The sequence below is a fragment of the Crassostrea angulata genome, chromosome 7 (assembly GCF_025612915.1).
Source record: "Crassostrea angulata isolate pt1a10 chromosome 7, ASM2561291v2, whole genome shotgun sequence".
Taxonomy (NCBI): domain Eukaryota; kingdom Metazoa; phylum Mollusca; class Bivalvia; order Ostreida; family Ostreidae; genus Magallana; species Magallana angulata.
Genome location: NC_069117.1, coordinates 27087992 through 27105723, shown reverse-complemented (window position 1 = coordinate 27105723; position 17732 = coordinate 27087992). Strand labels below are relative to the sequence as shown.

The following is a 17732-nucleotide window of genomic DNA, read 5'->3' as shown; positions in this document are numbered from 1 at the left end:
GGGGGGGGTATTTAGTTTAAGAATGTGTATTCCAGTGTTCATTTGCAATATGCGGCGGCTATCAATTTACTCTTAGTTTATAAAAATTCTAATTCTTTTTAAAGTGATAAATATGATTTACCTTTGATTAAAACAGCGTTGATCAATTCCTAGGAGTATATATGTACATCCAAAATTTAAAAAAGAACAAAAAAGTATGAATGTTATATCCGCGTATTTAACATAAACAATCCATTACAGGTAGGCGAAGGCTAAGTGCATTACGGAACAAGATCGTTTAAGAGTCTGGGCACTGCATAAGATGTTCATGCACTCTCTCTGTATATACTCCTAGAAAAGATCCTTCCGGAAATGTCTTGATCCTATATAATACACGCATCAAATAGTTCCTTATTTCTACATATCCGTGGTTTTACACTCTGCTATCTTAAATATCTACCTGTATAATTAGTACAGCAAAGTGTTAGTTTGAAAATTATTTATTATATACTAATGTAAGTACTATGATTAGAAAATTAAGGAAAAAACGTGCTATATATATAATCTGATTTTTCTATCTGCCTTTTTTTTTAACATTTACATCAGTGCTAGCGTTTGTAACATTCATTTTAAGCCTGAAATAGGAATTTTCAAAATTTATACAGAAACATGAAATGAGATTTGGACATTTGGTTACATAACAAAGAACCGTAAGCTCTGTATCTCGCTTATAACTCGACGACTGACTCTCAAATGTTGGTTGACTATGAGTATATCTTTCGGAAGAATTGTACACATTATAAACGAAAAAAAAAATTCAACCAAAACTGTGACCATGCCCTTTCAACATGTTATTTAGTTCGCTTCGGGACTAAAAAAACTTTGTTGAAAAAAAACTTTTTTATTGACGAATAGATAATATATGATTTAATGATTATTTTCGATTAGATCATATCAGATTGGTTATGTAAATCTGAACGTTTCATTTAATCTTACAATAATAAATACGCTCAAAACGCGTGATGACGTTTATATTTGTGCTCATGGCGCATGAATTAGCAAAGGAAAATGAACGTCGCAGATTCCCAATGCAAATATATGGGGAAATATACACTGAATGTATTCATAGGCATTCAAAAGTTGGAGTTCTATTCGCTTTTCACTATAACTATTCGAATAGCGAATAGTTCTGATCAGTGCCATATTCATATATAATAACCTGAAGTGAAGATATTTTGTTTCGAAAGATTACACATACATGCACATCCTTGTGAATTCTGAATCTATCTCCTTACGAAATGAAGTCTCTTGATGCCCCAACCCCCCCCCCCCCCCCCCCAAAAAAAAAACAAAAAAAAACAAAAAAAAAAAACAAAAAAAAAACATAAAAAAACCCACACACACACAAAGTGGCATGCCTAGGCAAAAATATAGAAATTTAATCAAGAGTAATAATTATCCGACAACCCCTCCTCTCTGTGTCGGCGTAATTCTCTTTAACAATGTGACAAATGAAAAATGCGAACATACCTAAATATTCTTATAAAAAATGTTTTTCATAGTGTATGCACAATATAATACAAATACACAATAGCCACTGCATTTTAAGGTTCACATTCCTCAATATCTGTGATTGACAGTTGTTTTCCGTAAATAAAGGACAGGGAGATCTCGCTGACATTAGAGATGCGTCTGGTTGCTGCGGAATTCCGGCGGCTCCACCCACCATTAGAAAAAGGATTCTGACATGCCTCCTTAATAGACTTTTTCTGCAACAACATTTCGGCGTACACTTTGTCTTGTGGGTCCCGACTTTTTTTTACCATCTCTTCCAAGTAATGCCGGTCATAGTCAATGCTATACTCTGTGATTAATTAAAAAAACTCTATCAAGTATTCATTCTGTGAATGGTCTTTTGTAAACTTTGAATTTACCGGGTAGCAGAAAATACAAAATGTACAGCATGACTCTATACTAGACTAAGTATTTAATTCAGGGTAATCGTGTGTATGCATTGCGTTTCATTGTAAACTTTTAACTCCATAACCTTCGTTCTTTAGTGGACATCACAGACGTTTCTTTCAACATGTTCTTACCAATATACATGTACATAACTGTCATGTACTTTATCAAACAAAAGAGTATTTGAAAAATGAGATACACAAGATACACATAGTGGGGATGAAGAAATATATACATATAATGTTTTCTTCATGAATTCATAATGAAGTGTATACTAAATTGTATGTTCTTCAAAAATGTAGTAGGAATCGGATTTTTGAAAAGCAACTTGCAAACTTTTTTAGCATTATACTTACTAGTGCTCAGTTTATTTTTTATTGTATGCCTGATATAAACATTACTTGCATATCTCAGTGACACTTTTTATGCCGCATGAATTTTCAAGAAAGTAAAAACCACATGCATATATCACAGAAGTACGAACTGACCGAATTTTTGAAGTAGTTTGATTGCCTCAGCTTTGATGATGGAGTTAGTTTTGAAAATGGTTTTAAGGATGGTGAAGCCATGGTTGTCCCTGACGTTCGTTTTACAGCCATTCTTCAGCAGGAGCTCCATACAATTCAGACTGCTCTCCAACACTGCTATAAATAGAATTGTTCTTCCCTTAGCTCCGGACGCGTCGACGTCTGCACCTGATAATATATATACTAGTATATAGAAACAGGGCCATATACTTGTTAAATATGTATATATAAACATATAGACTAGGTCTAATTTACAACAGTTAATTCCTTATCCTTAGAATATATCTCGTTTTTAACAAAATTACTCATTTTTAAAGAATTGCTAGTAATTAATTGAAAAAAGAAATCTTCATGCATTTGTGTTCTCCCCAATTTTCTTACGATTTCTTCAGAGATTGCTATCTAATAACTTGCAGATCTGGGCAAAATAACGAATTTAAATAAATGATAAAACTTCGCTGTGACGAAACTTCAATTTCATTGTGAATATGCTTTTTGGAAAATGTTGTTCTTGTTTTTTTTTTTTTTTACCGCTGTGGGATTGTGGCTAAATCGTTTAGTTTTTTGTTTTACTTTCAAACGAGAGAGATAGATTTTGCTTCATTTTGAACTTACTCTGTATAAGTTAACGTTAACGTGGGGTTTCATAATAAACAATACATGTGTTTTTAACATGTCAATCTGTCAAATGTGAAGCAAATTCAGCATGATATTTAATTATTACTATATGAACCACTATGAACCACAAATTCCTTAGCATAATTAAAACTATAAAGGATTTAAAAATTAAAAGTTAATGTGGATGAGGGAACATGTACACTATATCCAAAATACATAAATTTTCAAAATTTGCTTAATACTTGACCAAAAATTGCATTTTGAAATTTGATAGAAATGTAAAAATTGATTATACATTTAATTCCCAGCTGGTTTCGAATTCATGACTCGTAGGTCAATATTTTACGACTTAAATTACTCTGTTATACATCATAGATATTGTGAAATATATAATTAATAAGACAGTTGCAGTCAATTTCATCGTCTATTAAAAAAAAAATACGGCTTACCATTGAGTTGTGACATAGTACATGAACTAAATTACATGTACCTGCAATGATAAGCGATTCTGCTATCTCCTCATAGTCATGGTAAACAGCAGTCATTAAAGGTGTGTATCCTTGCGGGTTTTTCAATTCCAATTTGCACAACCCTGGTTTTAAAATAAAGAAAAGTGACTTTAATGTGTCTGAATGAGATTTAACTCATCTGAAGTAAAGGCTGAAGTGGGGTTTTCTTTTCTGTTCGACCGGCGTCTGTCGTCGACGACGAAATCGTGGTTAACTGTTCACATTTTCGTGTCTGTCCAAACATGAACCACTGTGCCAACATCAACACAACTTAACAGAAAATATCCCTGGATTAAGGGATCTGAAGTAATGAAGTCTAGATCTGTTACATGTAAAATAAATGATCCGATCCCCTTTTAAAGTGAGATACATGAACATATTATTAGGAAATAATAAACCAGGAGAATTGTCTTTAAAATTGAAACCCAGAAAGCTGATGATCTCAAACCTTTTACATTAAAGCTTCTATATATATGGAAATTTCAAGTTTGTTTGTAGCATTTAATTATATACTTTTGGTCAGAGAGAGACAATACACATGTACATGTATATGTAAACCAATGGATGAGGTGGAGAGAGATAGAAAAAGAGAATGAAAGAAAGAGAAAAAGGGTACCTGTGTTCACGAGTTGTTTAACTATTTGTAAATAACCCCGTTCCACCGCCTCATGGAGAGGCGTGTTTCCATTTTTATCCGCGATATTCACATCCGGTTTCGGATCACATTCAAGCATTATTTGTACCAGTTCCGGATTTTCAAGATACACAGCAAGTCCCAACGGAGAGCGGAAGTTGCCTGTTCTTTTGCTGAGACTGGCATGTCCATTGGCTTTGATGAATTGTCGCAAACCCTCAGCATTGCCTGTAGAGACAATGGTCCATATACTGACTTCGTCCTTGTCTTTAGCCTTTGATCCCTTTGAGAAATCAGGGATCTGCAATGCCACACTTTTCCGACGAGTGTTCATGATAGATGAGAGAAAAATGCATAGATTTCATTTTGTTGTCCCTGATTTAAGTCTTTTTGGAATTGACATTTCTCCATAAATCTTCTATTCAAATATTGTTCATGAAAAATCGGAAAACTGTAATTAACATAAACGTTAAATTAATCAAATTGGTTGCGTTTCAAAGGAGAGAGAGAGAGAGAGAGAGAGAGAGAGAGAGAGAGAGAGAGAGAGAGAGAGAGAGAGAGAGAGAGAGAGAGAGTTACCTGAATGCTAGTAAAATATAATATCACATTTACATCAATTATACTAAATTATGCATTTTATATTATTTACTGCATGACCTCTGGTAAGTTCCAAATAACCACACGGAGTGGTTTCCAATTCATGTAAAAGGATTGGAATAAGAGGATTATTTAAAGCACCAGCAATTCATTGTTAAAACAACAACATGAATGACAAAGAAAGTGGGAATGCTACTAAATTTAAAAAGAAGAAAAAACAATTGGAATGAACAAGGTAACTATGTTTAATTGTTTTTGTTTTTTATACCAATTATAATTGAATTAAAATCTTAAAGTTTGAAAATTCTTATCATAATTATAAATTATTATGAAAATCACCTACAGCTCTATTACAACATAATTATACATATTCCGGATGTGTTCTAAAAACTGAATAATATTTATACCAATCGATGACCATGTACATGTAAGAAAAAGGAAAAAATGCAATTCTTGGATCCGCTCCAAAGCGAATATTTTGATGTACAAGTGCTCTAAACCCAATTTTTAAAAAAATCGTGTAGGCCGATCTCGATTTATTATTATTTTTCGCAGCTGAACAGAACCAGCCACATTGAACCAACTAAGACATTAAAGCCATAAAGGACGCCTCAGGGCCATACATTTTGGTAACTGTCAAAGAAAATAAGAAGACCATATATATGTTATTCACATGTTATTATATAATATATGAAGAGTACAAAAAACTTTTAGTCAGTACATGGTAATCGGAAGTTCAACATGTGGGGCGTACATGCTGCCACAGGAGTTTGAATTTTTATCAATAAAGCCAAAAAACTTACTTTATTGACTGACCCATGAGCTATGCGTATAGCTCATGGGTCAGTCAATAAAGTAAGTTTTTTGGCTTTGTTGATAAAAATTCAAACTCCTATGATGCTGCACATCAGCTGGTCTCTCCGGCGTGCCATATGGATTTTGGATTTAATTTTGAAATTTACTTAATATACATACTATACATGCTGCAGGAATTGTAGCCCACAGGCTCGGGAAATTCGAGTTGACGGACCGTATGCTAGATCTCTTAGCTTACAAAATTCTGAATTTTAGCAAATGTTATAACTACGCCTAATATTCTCAAGTAGTCTAATTAAAATTAGCCTTACGATTCATTATAACAAATGATAAAACGTATGGTCTATTTTACATGCATTTTGACTGTATTCTCAAGAAATCGTCTCTCAACAGGAGAAACGATCTGTAGAAATACTGGGCTGTTAGTAGAATAGACATAAAGTTCTTGTTTTTGTGAATATTGCAGGATAACCTCCTCGGTCTCGAAATGTTGTTTAAAATATAAAAGCTTCGGCTAACGCCTCGGCTTTTATATTTCAAAACAACATTTCTCAACCTCGGAGGTTATTCTGCAACATTCACGATAACTCGTACTTTATTTCTTAATTTAACAGCTGAAAGCAGTGTAACGGAATGAAAACCCGTGATTTCCGACGGTTGAAAGCAGTGTAACGGATCCATGGGTTCAGAAGACAGTATAAAAAGTTAAAAAATAAGGATCTCTTTTTTGCAGGTTCTAAAACATGCAGTTTGAAATAACGAAAACCTGGAATAGTAGAAACCTTGATCATCCACCTGTACAGCTCTCTTTCAAGGCAGACAAAGATGGACTTGAAATGAGAGTGAAAGCCCCCTTTTTCAACGACCCAGGAAATCCCGGAGGAGAGCCTGGTCAACCATTTCAAAATCTGTGGGACTATGAAGGTAAAACTTGTACATTTCATCGGTGAAGGAAACACCCTTTAAATTAGCAGTTTTAGAAAGAGTATGGAATTAGCCTTATGTGAAATCTGCTTTCAGAGAATGTTTTATTTAATTGTTTTAAATAGTATGATTCAATTGCTCGTTTACGGTTTCTTTGATATCGAGTTTTGAAGATTCATATAATTTCTTTAACTCATGCATATGAAGAATTCATAAGAAATATTTTTTTTTAATATTCAAACAGTTATGTAATCGTTAAATTCAAACATACGTTTCAGTGGTTGAGGCATTTTTTCTAAATGACGACAATCAGTATTTGGAGGTTGAGCTCTGTCCGTGAGTACTGTGTCCCATAAATACACATGTGATAAAACGTGTTTTATGTATCTGCATACATTTACATGTACACTGTTCAAGCCATTTTGATTCTTTACACTGCACTTTCATGATGCCAGGCACGTAGCAACAGGGGTGGGGGATGAGAGCGGGCAGGCCCCTCCGCTTTTCAAAAAAAAAGTACCAATACCCTTTTATAGACACATTTTTATGAAGAGAATCATAACGTATGTGTACAATTCAAATCATCCTCAACTTTGGCCACTCCACTTTCATAAAAACGATGCTACGTGCCCACATGTAGAGTTATGAGTTTATTATGATATATCAGATTCCATCATTTATTAGACATGGGCAGCACATTGTATTGCTATTGAAGGGCTACAGGCAACCCTTTGCTGTAAGTACACGTACACATATAAAATGAGAAATATCAGCTTGAATATTTTCAGTCTTATTAAGATTAGATACTAATTTAAAATATCCGCTCACACACGATCGTTACAATTGTTTAGCGTACATATCGTAGAAGAGCGGATTTACAAACATAATTTTTATTAGATTGCAATATTTTTGACATTTAACCAAAATATGTTCTCAATTGATATTTGCTTTTCTGACAACAGGACTTGCTGCCTTTGAAATATACCTCATCCATAGGCGGGGACACATGGGAAGGAACTGCTACGATTCCTTTGTCATATTTTCCGCCTAATGTTTCTAAGTTTAATGCTTACGCAATACATGGTTCAGGATCTTCAAGAACGTACGAGGCTCTATATCCAGCACCAGAAGGCAGCCACACCGATCCCGATTTGTAAGTCGCTGACATTTAACACAAGTACAAATCCTGTTTGTTAATTCACGTACATATATATACACGTATCTAATTATATAAGTTCTGTTGCAGGTTTCTATGTCCTTTTTTAAAACTATTTTCTGTTCAAACACACTTGACCTATATTTGATTAAACCATGGGCCGAAATCAAAACTGAAAACAAATAAGTTACTATCAAACTTATCGTCACCTCTTTACATGCACATTTTATATTTATATATATATATATATATATATATATATATATATATATATATATATATATATATATATATATATATATTTTGAAAATGATTCCAGATAATGATATCCATATTAATATACTTATTGGTGTTCGTAGAATTGTTATGATGTCGTTTGTAAACGACAATGTTACCGGGTGGCGGTAAATACAAAATATCATACAAATATACATCAAACAAACTTACTATTTATGTACTGCCATAAGTAAAGAAGATGGGTGGATAAACAATGTATATTTAACAGTAATGAATTTTTAACTCTTGAATATGTTCAGTGAATATAGTTAGAAAATGTGCTTTTGTTAACTTGTACACAGTATTATACCATTATCAAATAGAGTATTATATATTTTATTTAAATTATATTCATTTAAAAAAATCAAATTTGAAATTGTATTTTTCAAATAAATCAAATAGACATTTGCGCAATATCTCCCCCTTCCACCATCTTTTTCAGCAATCAACATATCGCAATATTGATGAAACTGCTGAAAATGGTTTTTATTTTATAGTCACAGACTAGAGTATTTCCAAAGGATTGACTTCCGGACTCTCCTTCCGCAAAACTGGGCACCGGATTACCAGTCTAAAGAATGGGAATCCGTCTTAAAATGAACTTTTCCGGATTTGTGCAATTTAGAATGTTCATTTAATGTTGATCTATTCTACATGTGAAATACAAACATCATTAGCTGTTGAAAAATACACGTATCATACGATCATTTAGTATTGATATTAAAGCTCATTAATGTATATTTAATGATATTTGAATTATCAAACTTTTCAATATTTAACATGTATATCATTTTGTTTTCTATTTATTTTTTTTTAAATTACCCTCACTTAGCAACACGTACATTGTTCTGATCTCAAAATCCAATTGAAATAAAAGTTAAATATCCATCAATCTTTGATATTAATTTATTAACATGCTGAACAAGCTGAAATACACAGATGATTGAAAAAAAATTGATTCGATCACAGTTTTTTGTAAGTCAAGGATCCGAATTTCACAAAATTTGAATTTTCACACTTCTGTTTCGGGAAACTTCAAGCTCATAGTAACATTTGATATATGGTTTTGGGAAAGATCCAGCAATTCCGATTCTTCTACATTATATAATACATGTACTGACTGTTCTCAATGATAAAGACCGTCCGCCTTTTTCCCTTCACACGTACATGTAGCATGTGAGTGCCACCAACCTTTTCTTTAAAATTTCCTCTTCTTGTAAAGTTTGCCAGACTTTCAATCGCCGACCACACTGCTGCTGTCGTTGGTGATAATATGAATGGAGATGATTTCTTCATTGATGTCATGCATAGTAGGTGATTCGTAGATCTCCTGTTCATTCTTATCTTTTTTGAGTCTCGAACATTTCCAGCCAATGAGACCTGCTAAAAATAAGACCAGCAGAAATCCTGCGTAAAACATATACAATCCAGAGCAACTCTCGTTCTCCTGCTGGGGCCATCTTGTTACAGTATCACCCTCTGCTGCAGGTAAAGGTGCACAGAGTGCTGTAGTAATAGTAGCTGCTATCTGAAAACACCGCTTTGCCATCTTTGCTGTCTATGAAGCTAACAACAAACGTCGTGACGTCACAGTGGATAATTGTGACGTCTTCGGTCTTTGATTCCTTCGTCACTTGGAATTGTGTTCTTAGTTGTTTTTTTAACATCGCCAGAACCATTATGATGTCATAACTGATTCGATTAATCTTTTTCCCGTTACAGGGAGATAGCTCACAGATTTTCATTATGACGCAACACCAACTTCTCATGATATCTTAGCTATGACGTCAAAATTTATATGACGGGTTTTTTATTATTTCGCGAGGTTTTGTAATTTCATTGAAAATATAACAGAACATAAGGGTAACCATTCTATCAATTTTCACAAAAAAGAAGTCTGCATAATATGGTTTTGAATAGTGTTTTAGACATTCCAAATTACACATATACTAAGGTACGTTTTCCTTGAAATCGGTGGACTTGGAAAGGTTTCAAGTAAGATGTTTTCTTTAACATAAAAGTAGTCCTAAATAAAGACTTTTGTTGCATTCTATTCTATTTTAAAATAAGGTATTAGAAATTAAAAACAAAGAATCTGATTTTTCATCGTGTTTACCAAAAGACTCAATACACCTTTTCAAACAAAGCTATTGTTGCAAAGCATTATTGAAAAAAATAGTGTATATCTAGAATTTCATAAACCAGTAGGCTCCTTTCATTTACTATTTATAGATCTTGACCTTAAAGTGTGTTTGTTTATTATAAAAAAGAATTCAGGACCCCAAAACAGATATGTCATTTACTACGTATGACCTTACGTTGTATTTTCTTACAATGTATTGTCATATTACTTAATAAGGATGAAAACATAATTATCTAAATCAGTTAAGAAAAGTATCACTTTTTGAACCTGCTTTCTTGAATTTTGCTCATTAAAACTTTGCTAGCTTTGAAAAAATAATAACCCCCCTGTGAGGTTTGTATTTACGGTGAAGCATACGACCATCCCTAAAAATCAATGTAACGTCATCTAAGCAGGCTGATTTGTTTTCGACGTAAGTTGATTTTAAGAGGATCATACAAACTAGGCCTCACGATATTTTTTAGCCAATGGAATTGCTTTACAAAAAATTAAAATTAAGATATATCGACGATAACGTCTGTCTCTGTGATGAATTCGCTGATCCCACGACCTAGTTAACCGAACATCTACTACGGTAACAAAGAGATAAGATCATCCAAATAAATATAGTAACTACATATAGTTATCTTTTTGCACTTACTAGTACAACAACTAAATTTTCTTTCATTATAGAATACTTGGATGTAGTAAAGTATAAGATCTGGTGTCAATTCAACAATTTTTGTGTCGTCTAGATAGAAAATAAAATTAAATTATAGTCTCGTGAAATAAATCAAATTTTGTACACTAGGTCTACAACAGTACATTTACATTTAAATATTTACAGACACATGTAGAATTTAATACGTATAGAATGTATATTTAAACAATAAAGTGCTTTTTGGTGATTCATTCGGGATATGAAGGTAGCGACATTGCAGAAAAAAAAACGTAACCCGCGTTAGCGGGTTTTGTAAATTTTTTCTGCAATGATCGTTACCTTCATAACCCGCATGAATCATCAAAGAAAGCATTTTATTGTTTATATTAAAGCTGAACACCGCTCGTAAATAGGCACTGTCCGCCATATTTCTCTTTAATCACTGCTGTCCCTACAACCCTTATATAAGGAACAGACCTCTAAACAGTTCAAAGTACTTCGCTGTAGAGGTCTCACGTGTGTGGACGTACATTTTGCCTCGCCGTGTTACCCGGTCGCGATGAAATTATCAAATTTTACGCACTTTTTGAAGCCAGGAGAATACTAACATCAAATAAATTGGTCAATGCATTATTTACGAACAGAAAATGAACATAAGATAAGAAAAAATGCATAAAATCTAAAGACCACGAAAAGAATACTACATGTCGGCCACGAGGTTCAGGTGTGCAATCGGGTGTAACGAAATCGAAGGGTTTATATACATATATAGGGTTTATATATATGTATATATTATGTACCAGGTATCTGTGTGACGGTGCCTATTTACGAGCGGTGTTCAGCTTTAACATCATAAACAATAAATTGAATTGATTATGAAAAGTTAGTAAAATTCACTAAATTACTGTTAACGTACATAAGTACTTTAGCTAAAAGAAACAGCCAAATCGTCTCCTGTGAGACATTGAGTCTGACATCATCATGATTATTTCGTGGTCCGTGATTTTTCTTTGGTCGCTGTAAGTTGCGACCAATCGATAAACAGGGCTTGTCAATTTCAGTCCTGTCAGTTTCAGCCGCTCTAGATTTCGACAAATCGATAAACGGGGCGTGTAGATTTCAGTCTAGCTGTTTCTATATAATTATATTTGATTTCTGCTCTTTATTTGTGCCATGTATAGTCAATGAAGAGAACGGTACCATATGTTCATAATGTATATTACAACACAAATTGAAAAAAAATCCAGGTAATCTTACTAGAACTAGTACCGACGAGGGTCTCGTACGATATTCTGATTAATTATCTTGTAAAAAATGACAATGATGTATCCTGTTGTTTTGAAAACAGTTTATGTGACATGAAGGAGTCATTACTAGGGGGAAAAGTATAATTCAACACCTTATCTAGTTTTGCTATATAAATTAAAACCGTGGTCATATCGGTAACGGAAATTAATGTGAACGTGAAACACAGGACATGTAAGTAAAATCTTTCAGTCATATCTCATAAAATTGGTCCACTGCTAATGCAGCTAAGATGAACTATAATAACCATCTATATAGTCTCCACATATAAAGTCCCTACGTCAATTAATCTTTCTGAATTGGTTTTGTATAAGTGTCCCACTGCTTGTCGGAAGATTGGCGATAAAACGAAAACAATGATGGCGACCTTTATATCAACAATGTTAAGCCTGGTATTGCTACGGATTAGCGATTCTGTAACGGCACGGACCACTCACATTCCAGGTATCCAACATTTTTTATTATACTTTCATGTTAAATACTGAAATCTGATTGGTTTAGACGCAGTTGATATTATATAAATAGTGCCTGTTTGGGAGGGTAACACTTGAAATAGTGCCTGTTTGGGAGGGTAACAGTTGAAATTGACACCCCGAGAAAACCATTGTCAACCGACGCGAAGTGGAGGTTGACAATGGTTTTCGAGGGGTGTCGATTTCAACTGTTATCCTCCCAAACAGGCACTATTTATTTTGTTATACTGAATGTCTTATTTTAAAAGAAAATTTTACTGCTTTTATATAGGAATAACGTGAATTCTACAGCGAACCGTACGTGCATAATTTTCGTGCATGTAACAATTTTTAATGTTACCCGTTGCTAAGTGTGTTGCTAACGCTGAGGGTAATAGAACGGATTATGAACTGCGTCTTAACCAATTAGATTTCAGTATTTAACATGAGAGTGTAACAATATATAAATAGTGCCTGTTTGGGAGGGTAACAGTTGAAATTGACATGCACCCCGAGAAAACCATTGTCAACCGACGCGAAGTGGAGGTTGACAATGGTTTTCGAGGGGTGTCAATTTCAACTGTTATCCTCCCAAACAGGCACTGTTTATTTTGTTATACTGAATGTCTTTTATATAGGAATAACGTGAATTCTACAGCGAACCGTACGCGCATAATTTTCGTGCAAGTAACATTTTTTAATGTTACCCGTTGCCAAGTGCGTTGCTAACGCTGAGGGTAATAGTAAATATTATTAACTGCGTCTTAACCAATCAGATTTCAGTATTTAACATGAAAGTATAACAATTATATATTATTACAAATGATGCTACCTCAACAAAAGCACTTTCGGTATGTTGTAAATGTAATGTACATACACTGTACATATATCTATAGTTCTTCTATCGCGACAAGTTAGTAAATACATCAAGTGTGAAACAATACGCATATGATTTTATGTTACTGAAACATTGCATATGACTAATTTATGTTAATAACTTGCATGTATTGAGATGACTCAAATCACATTTTTTTGCATTTCTATTAGATTATCTTATGTTGTAGTATACAATATATCGTCTTGCTTTAGATAATCCCAATATTTATTTCTTAAACTCTTAATAAATAGACATTACGCGATAGCAGTGAAAAAAAGTATGAAAATCTAAAAATTTCATATTACATGTAGTTGCCATCACCAAGACGTGGAATGGTTCGAACATTGATCACCGACCTGTTCGATTGGTCTTTGCACAGGCGACTGGTGGAATAGAAATCAGAGTGGAAGCCCCCTTTTTCAATGACCCAGGTAACCCTGGGGGTGAACCAGGACAGCCGTTCAATGGTCTGTGGGACTATGAAGGTAACTTTATGTTCTATTGGCATCATGTCATTCATAGCCATTATCAACATACATGTACAGATAAATTAAGATCATACCATCTCGTACACACAGTAGGTATCAATTCCTTGTAAGCTTTCCATGACAATTGGTCATTTCGAAGAAATGTGATAGCTGTTTTGAAGAGACTTGCATGTATTATCGAGTTCATGTTTGAAAACGGTACGTTGAATATACATCTGCAGAACTGCAGCTCTAGATCTACGAGAAAATTCGAGTCTTCATACGTCGCCCGTGAAATCGAAATTTTATGTTTTGAAGAGACTTGCATGTATTATCGAGTTCATGTTTGAAAACGGTACGTTGAATATACATCTGCAGAACTGCAGCTCTAGATCTACGAGAAAATTCGAGTCTTCATACGTCGCCCGTGAAATCGAAATTTCCTATAGAGCAGCTCTAGATCTACGAGAAAATTCGAGTCTTCATACGTCGCCCGTGAAATCGAAATTTTCTATAGAGCTGCAATGATGACCAGCCAAAAATATTCTAAATGTGTGTCTGATTTTTTTATTGCAGTTGTTGAAGCATTCTTTTTGAACGACAATAACCAGTATGTTGAAATAGAACTGTGCCCGTGAGTATTTACAGTAATAAAGGTTACTTAAATATCTGGTAAATTGAAACCACCAAAAACAAATTTAGAGACAAGTTAGAAAACGCAATACTATTTTATGCAAAGATATAGACAGTTTTGAATTTACGCCATGTGATTAAGATCTATAATTTTTTTCCAGCCACGGTCAACACCTTGTTTTACTTCTGAAAGGCTATCGAGATATGTTCACAGTAAGTTATATTATATTTCAGTATCCTACTATTGTAGTTTTTTTTTTGAAATTACAAGATAGCTGTACCTCTAGAAGTTCTATGAATAGTAAAATTTATTTTTTGATTTACCAACGCAGAGTCAACTTCCGTTGAACTTTACATCGTCCATTAACAACGGTAATTGGACAGGATGTGCTTTTGTACCCGCTTCCTATTTCCCACCCAAAGTTACCAAATTTAATGCTTACGCAATACATGGTTCTGGGCCAGGAAGAGTATACGAAGCGCTGTACCCTGCTTCTGCAGAAAAGCACACTGAACCCGATTTGTAAGTACAGAGAGTACTGTAAAAATCACAAAATCTTATCATATTGTATTTGATAATCATAAGTATGCCATCATAATATGATAGTACCTAACACGCAGTTATGTAATTTTCATTTTGCAGTCACAGATTGGAATACTTCCGAACGATTAATTTCCGAACCTTACTTCCTGAAAACTGGGCTTCTACATACAGCTCAGCATTGTGGGATTCTATCGTGCTCGGATAAAATAGAAATGATTTAACCATGTACATTTTTTATATATGTGGAAAAAATATCTAGATTAAATTTTAGATCGTTTTCAATTGAATTGAAATGTCTTGTGCTGCATAAGTCACTTTGCGATACATTTCATTTTTAAAAAAAATCTACATTTGACTTTTATTTACCAGTCTTACTGCTGCTGTAGATTTTGAGAATCTAAGTAATGAGGATTTCTTTGTGGTGAAATCCCTGTATCTCATGTTTACGTAAGCTGTTTCAAACCATCGTCAGTAAGATTATTATGCATTACTTAGTTGAATTGTACCAATGAATATACTTGAATATAATTTTAGTTAATTGATATAATTTTTTTTAAAATTTTTCAAGACAGATGCATTTGATATGATGAAAAATGTCCATGAAATCTGTGGACAGCAATGTTACATGTATCCATTTTTCAGATATATAAGAATATGCATGCATGTCGCTGAACATGCATTTCTTTTCAAATAAACCGATCATGAATAGATCCAGTTCCAAATAGGAACCAATCAGTTTGAAACAACTAATAATGAATTTATGAATGAATTAATTAATAGGCTGATTGAAAATGAAATCAGGAAATCAATAGGACTAGTAGCCGCTGAATTGTAGTATTCCTCAATCGAATAAGATCATTTATTTAACCAGTCTACAGATTTACTAAGTTTAGCATATGGGGTTGTTTTGTCTTTATTTAACGTTAACCCTCCTTCTCAAATGCGTGGCACGTATAGTCATAAATAGAAGTACATGTACAACGAACTACGGGCTAAAATTGGTGTGAGTAATCTATATGTAAGTTATTTTAAAACAAACGAAAAAATACCAACACAGTCTTATGCCAAAGAACTGGGATTTTTAGAATTATTCATTTAGCACCCCCCCCCCCTTCCTCCTTTGCAAAATTCATATTTCTTTAAATCTACATTGTAAAATCACGAAAGATATGTCTCGAACCCCCTTGGCACTGTATGTAAGTAAATAAGTGAAAGAATGTGAGGATTCTCATACTACAGTTTGTAGGTTGTATAGAAAAAAAATTAAAATACGGAAAAAACCGTACCATTTCATCCATAGACTAAAGGAATTGTATAAGACTTGGGAATGGCCATAAGATTAATGCTGATATCAATGTTGTGGTTGTGGTTAAAATGATATTAATCTTAAAGACTTTTCTAGCACAGTGTACACCGGCGATATTGACGAACGATTTTGGAATCTCATATGACGCAAATTTCTTTTGATGAAACACCAACATTTTCAGCTGAAGTTAATTCCTTGTAAAGTTTGTGCGGATGCATTCTTATGTACTCACATTTCTGCAAAGAAACATGATTTGGATACTATAGCTAGGTAACACTTAGTGGAATGCAAGATTGAAGACTGATTCATTTAACATTTGGTCACCTGAATAGTATCTTTGCATAGGCGTCGGAACGGGGAGGGGGGTTGGGGGGGGGGGGGGGGCTTAGCGCCCTCCACTTTTTTTGCAAAGTTAGACCTAACCATTAGGGATATAGCATCATAGAGGGTTCAGCCCCCCATGCACTTTTTCTCGCAGCAAAGATAATTGTTCCTGAATATACTTTGAAAGATTGAGAAGTTGGAGTCATAGGCATACTAGCCCCCCCCCCCCCCCACCACTCCCCCCCCACCCCCACCTCCCGATTAGGAATTTTATGATATGGGGGGAAAAAAAATTTTGGTAGGTAAGATATTTTTTTTGGAAGTATAGGTATACCCCCCCCCCCCCCCTACGGATTAGGATTTCCATGATTTTTGGGAAATAGGTTTTTTTCCTCAATATTTCTGAGGATTAGTCTAGCCCCCCCCCCCCCCCACTTTCAATTTGCTTCCGACGCCAGTGCTTTGTATAGTGTTTCTTAGTCCAGTAGTTTATTAATTAACAAATTATGGTAATCCCATGAACTAGTTGCATATAGTTAATATATTACGATTCATTTTGAACAGTTTTAGGACAAAAACCGTATAATAAAAATGAATAACCTTAAAAAATATACATGTATGAATTTTTAGTATTTGGTATTCGATTTTGTTGTCAAAAATATTCAGCAGGAGTTCCGATGTGCTTTAAGGCCACCATAAATAACGCTAAGCCAGATGTTGCACGTCCATATTGGCATCTAGTCTGTCTTGTAATGAGATATAGGTTAGAATTATACAAAAATATACAGATATATGTCATAGATGAATCAAGATACCTGATGTTGAAAAACCGCACTATTGACACCAATTTCTCTCAGAAAATTGTATTGTCATTGGTAATCTTTTATACGCACGCCCTTCTGCTATTTATTCATTTGTCTATTACTCAAGTGCATGTACATAAAAATATTTTTCATATTAAAAAAAACCGATCCTTTTAAAGACTGTCAGCGTCATTCCCGAAATAAGTACTGATAACATTTCCATCAAGGACTCTGATATTT

The 17732-nt window shown here is 34.0% G+C and overlaps 2 protein-coding genes across 2 annotated transcripts; one reads left to right on the top strand and one right to left on the bottom strand.

Annotated features, from left to right (window-relative positions):
• Nucleotides 1-1389: 1389 nt before the first annotated feature.
• LOC128155397 (ankyrin repeat domain-containing protein 7-like) lies at nucleotides 1390-4922 on the bottom strand. Its single transcript, XM_052817088.1, has 5 exons — nucleotides 4809-4922; nucleotides 4212-4680; nucleotides 3577-3678; nucleotides 2430-2636; nucleotides 1390-1843 (listed from the first exon to the last, which is right to left on the bottom strand). Exons 2-5 carry the CDS (start codon nucleotides 4561-4563, stop codon nucleotides 1584-1586), a joined length of 921 nt encoding a protein of 306 aa, XP_052673048.1. The 5' UTR covers nucleotides 4564-4680; nucleotides 4809-4922; the 3' UTR covers nucleotides 1390-1583.
• A 423-nt stretch (nucleotides 4923-5345) lies between these two features.
• LOC128191271 (uncharacterized) lies at nucleotides 5346-15341 on the top strand. Its single transcript, XM_052863354.1, has 13 exons — nucleotides 5346-5455; nucleotides 6376-6566; nucleotides 6845-6902; nucleotides 7251-7302; nucleotides 7529-7719; nucleotides 8496-8595; nucleotides 12252-12260; nucleotides 12401-12530; nucleotides 13727-13900; nucleotides 14459-14516; nucleotides 14677-14728; nucleotides 14848-15038; nucleotides 15159-15341. Exons 2-13 carry the CDS (start codon nucleotides 6386-6388, stop codon nucleotides 15262-15264), a joined length of 1302 nt encoding a protein of 433 aa, XP_052719314.1. The 5' UTR covers nucleotides 5346-5455; nucleotides 6376-6385; the 3' UTR covers nucleotides 15265-15341.
• The last annotated feature ends 2391 nt before the right edge of the window (nucleotides 15342-17732 follow it).

Coding starts and splice junctions, on each gene's coding strand:
- LOC128155397 (XM_052817088.1), bottom strand. CDS start 4,563: ATGAACACTCGTCGGAAAAGTGTGGCATTGCAGATCCCTGATTTCTCA. Junction 3,679..4,211: donor TAAACAACTCGTGAACACAG/GTACCCTTTTTC, acceptor TTTTAAAACCAG/GGTTGTGCAAATTGGAATTG. Junction 1,844..2,429: donor CAAACTACTTCAAAAATTCG/GTCAGTTCGTAC, acceptor AATTAATCACAG/AGTATAGCATTGACTATGAC.
- LOC128191271 (XM_052863354.1), top strand. CDS start 6,386: ATGCAGTTTGAAATAACGAAAACCTGGAATAGTAGAAACCTTGATCAT. Junction 6,903..7,250: donor TTGGAGGTTGAGCTCTGTCC/GTGAGTACTGTG, acceptor ATCATTTATTAG/ACATGGGCAGCACATTGTAT. Junction 14,729..14,847: donor GCTATCGAGATATGTTCACA/GTAAGTTATATT, acceptor TTACCAACGCAG/AGTCAACTTCCGTTGAACTT.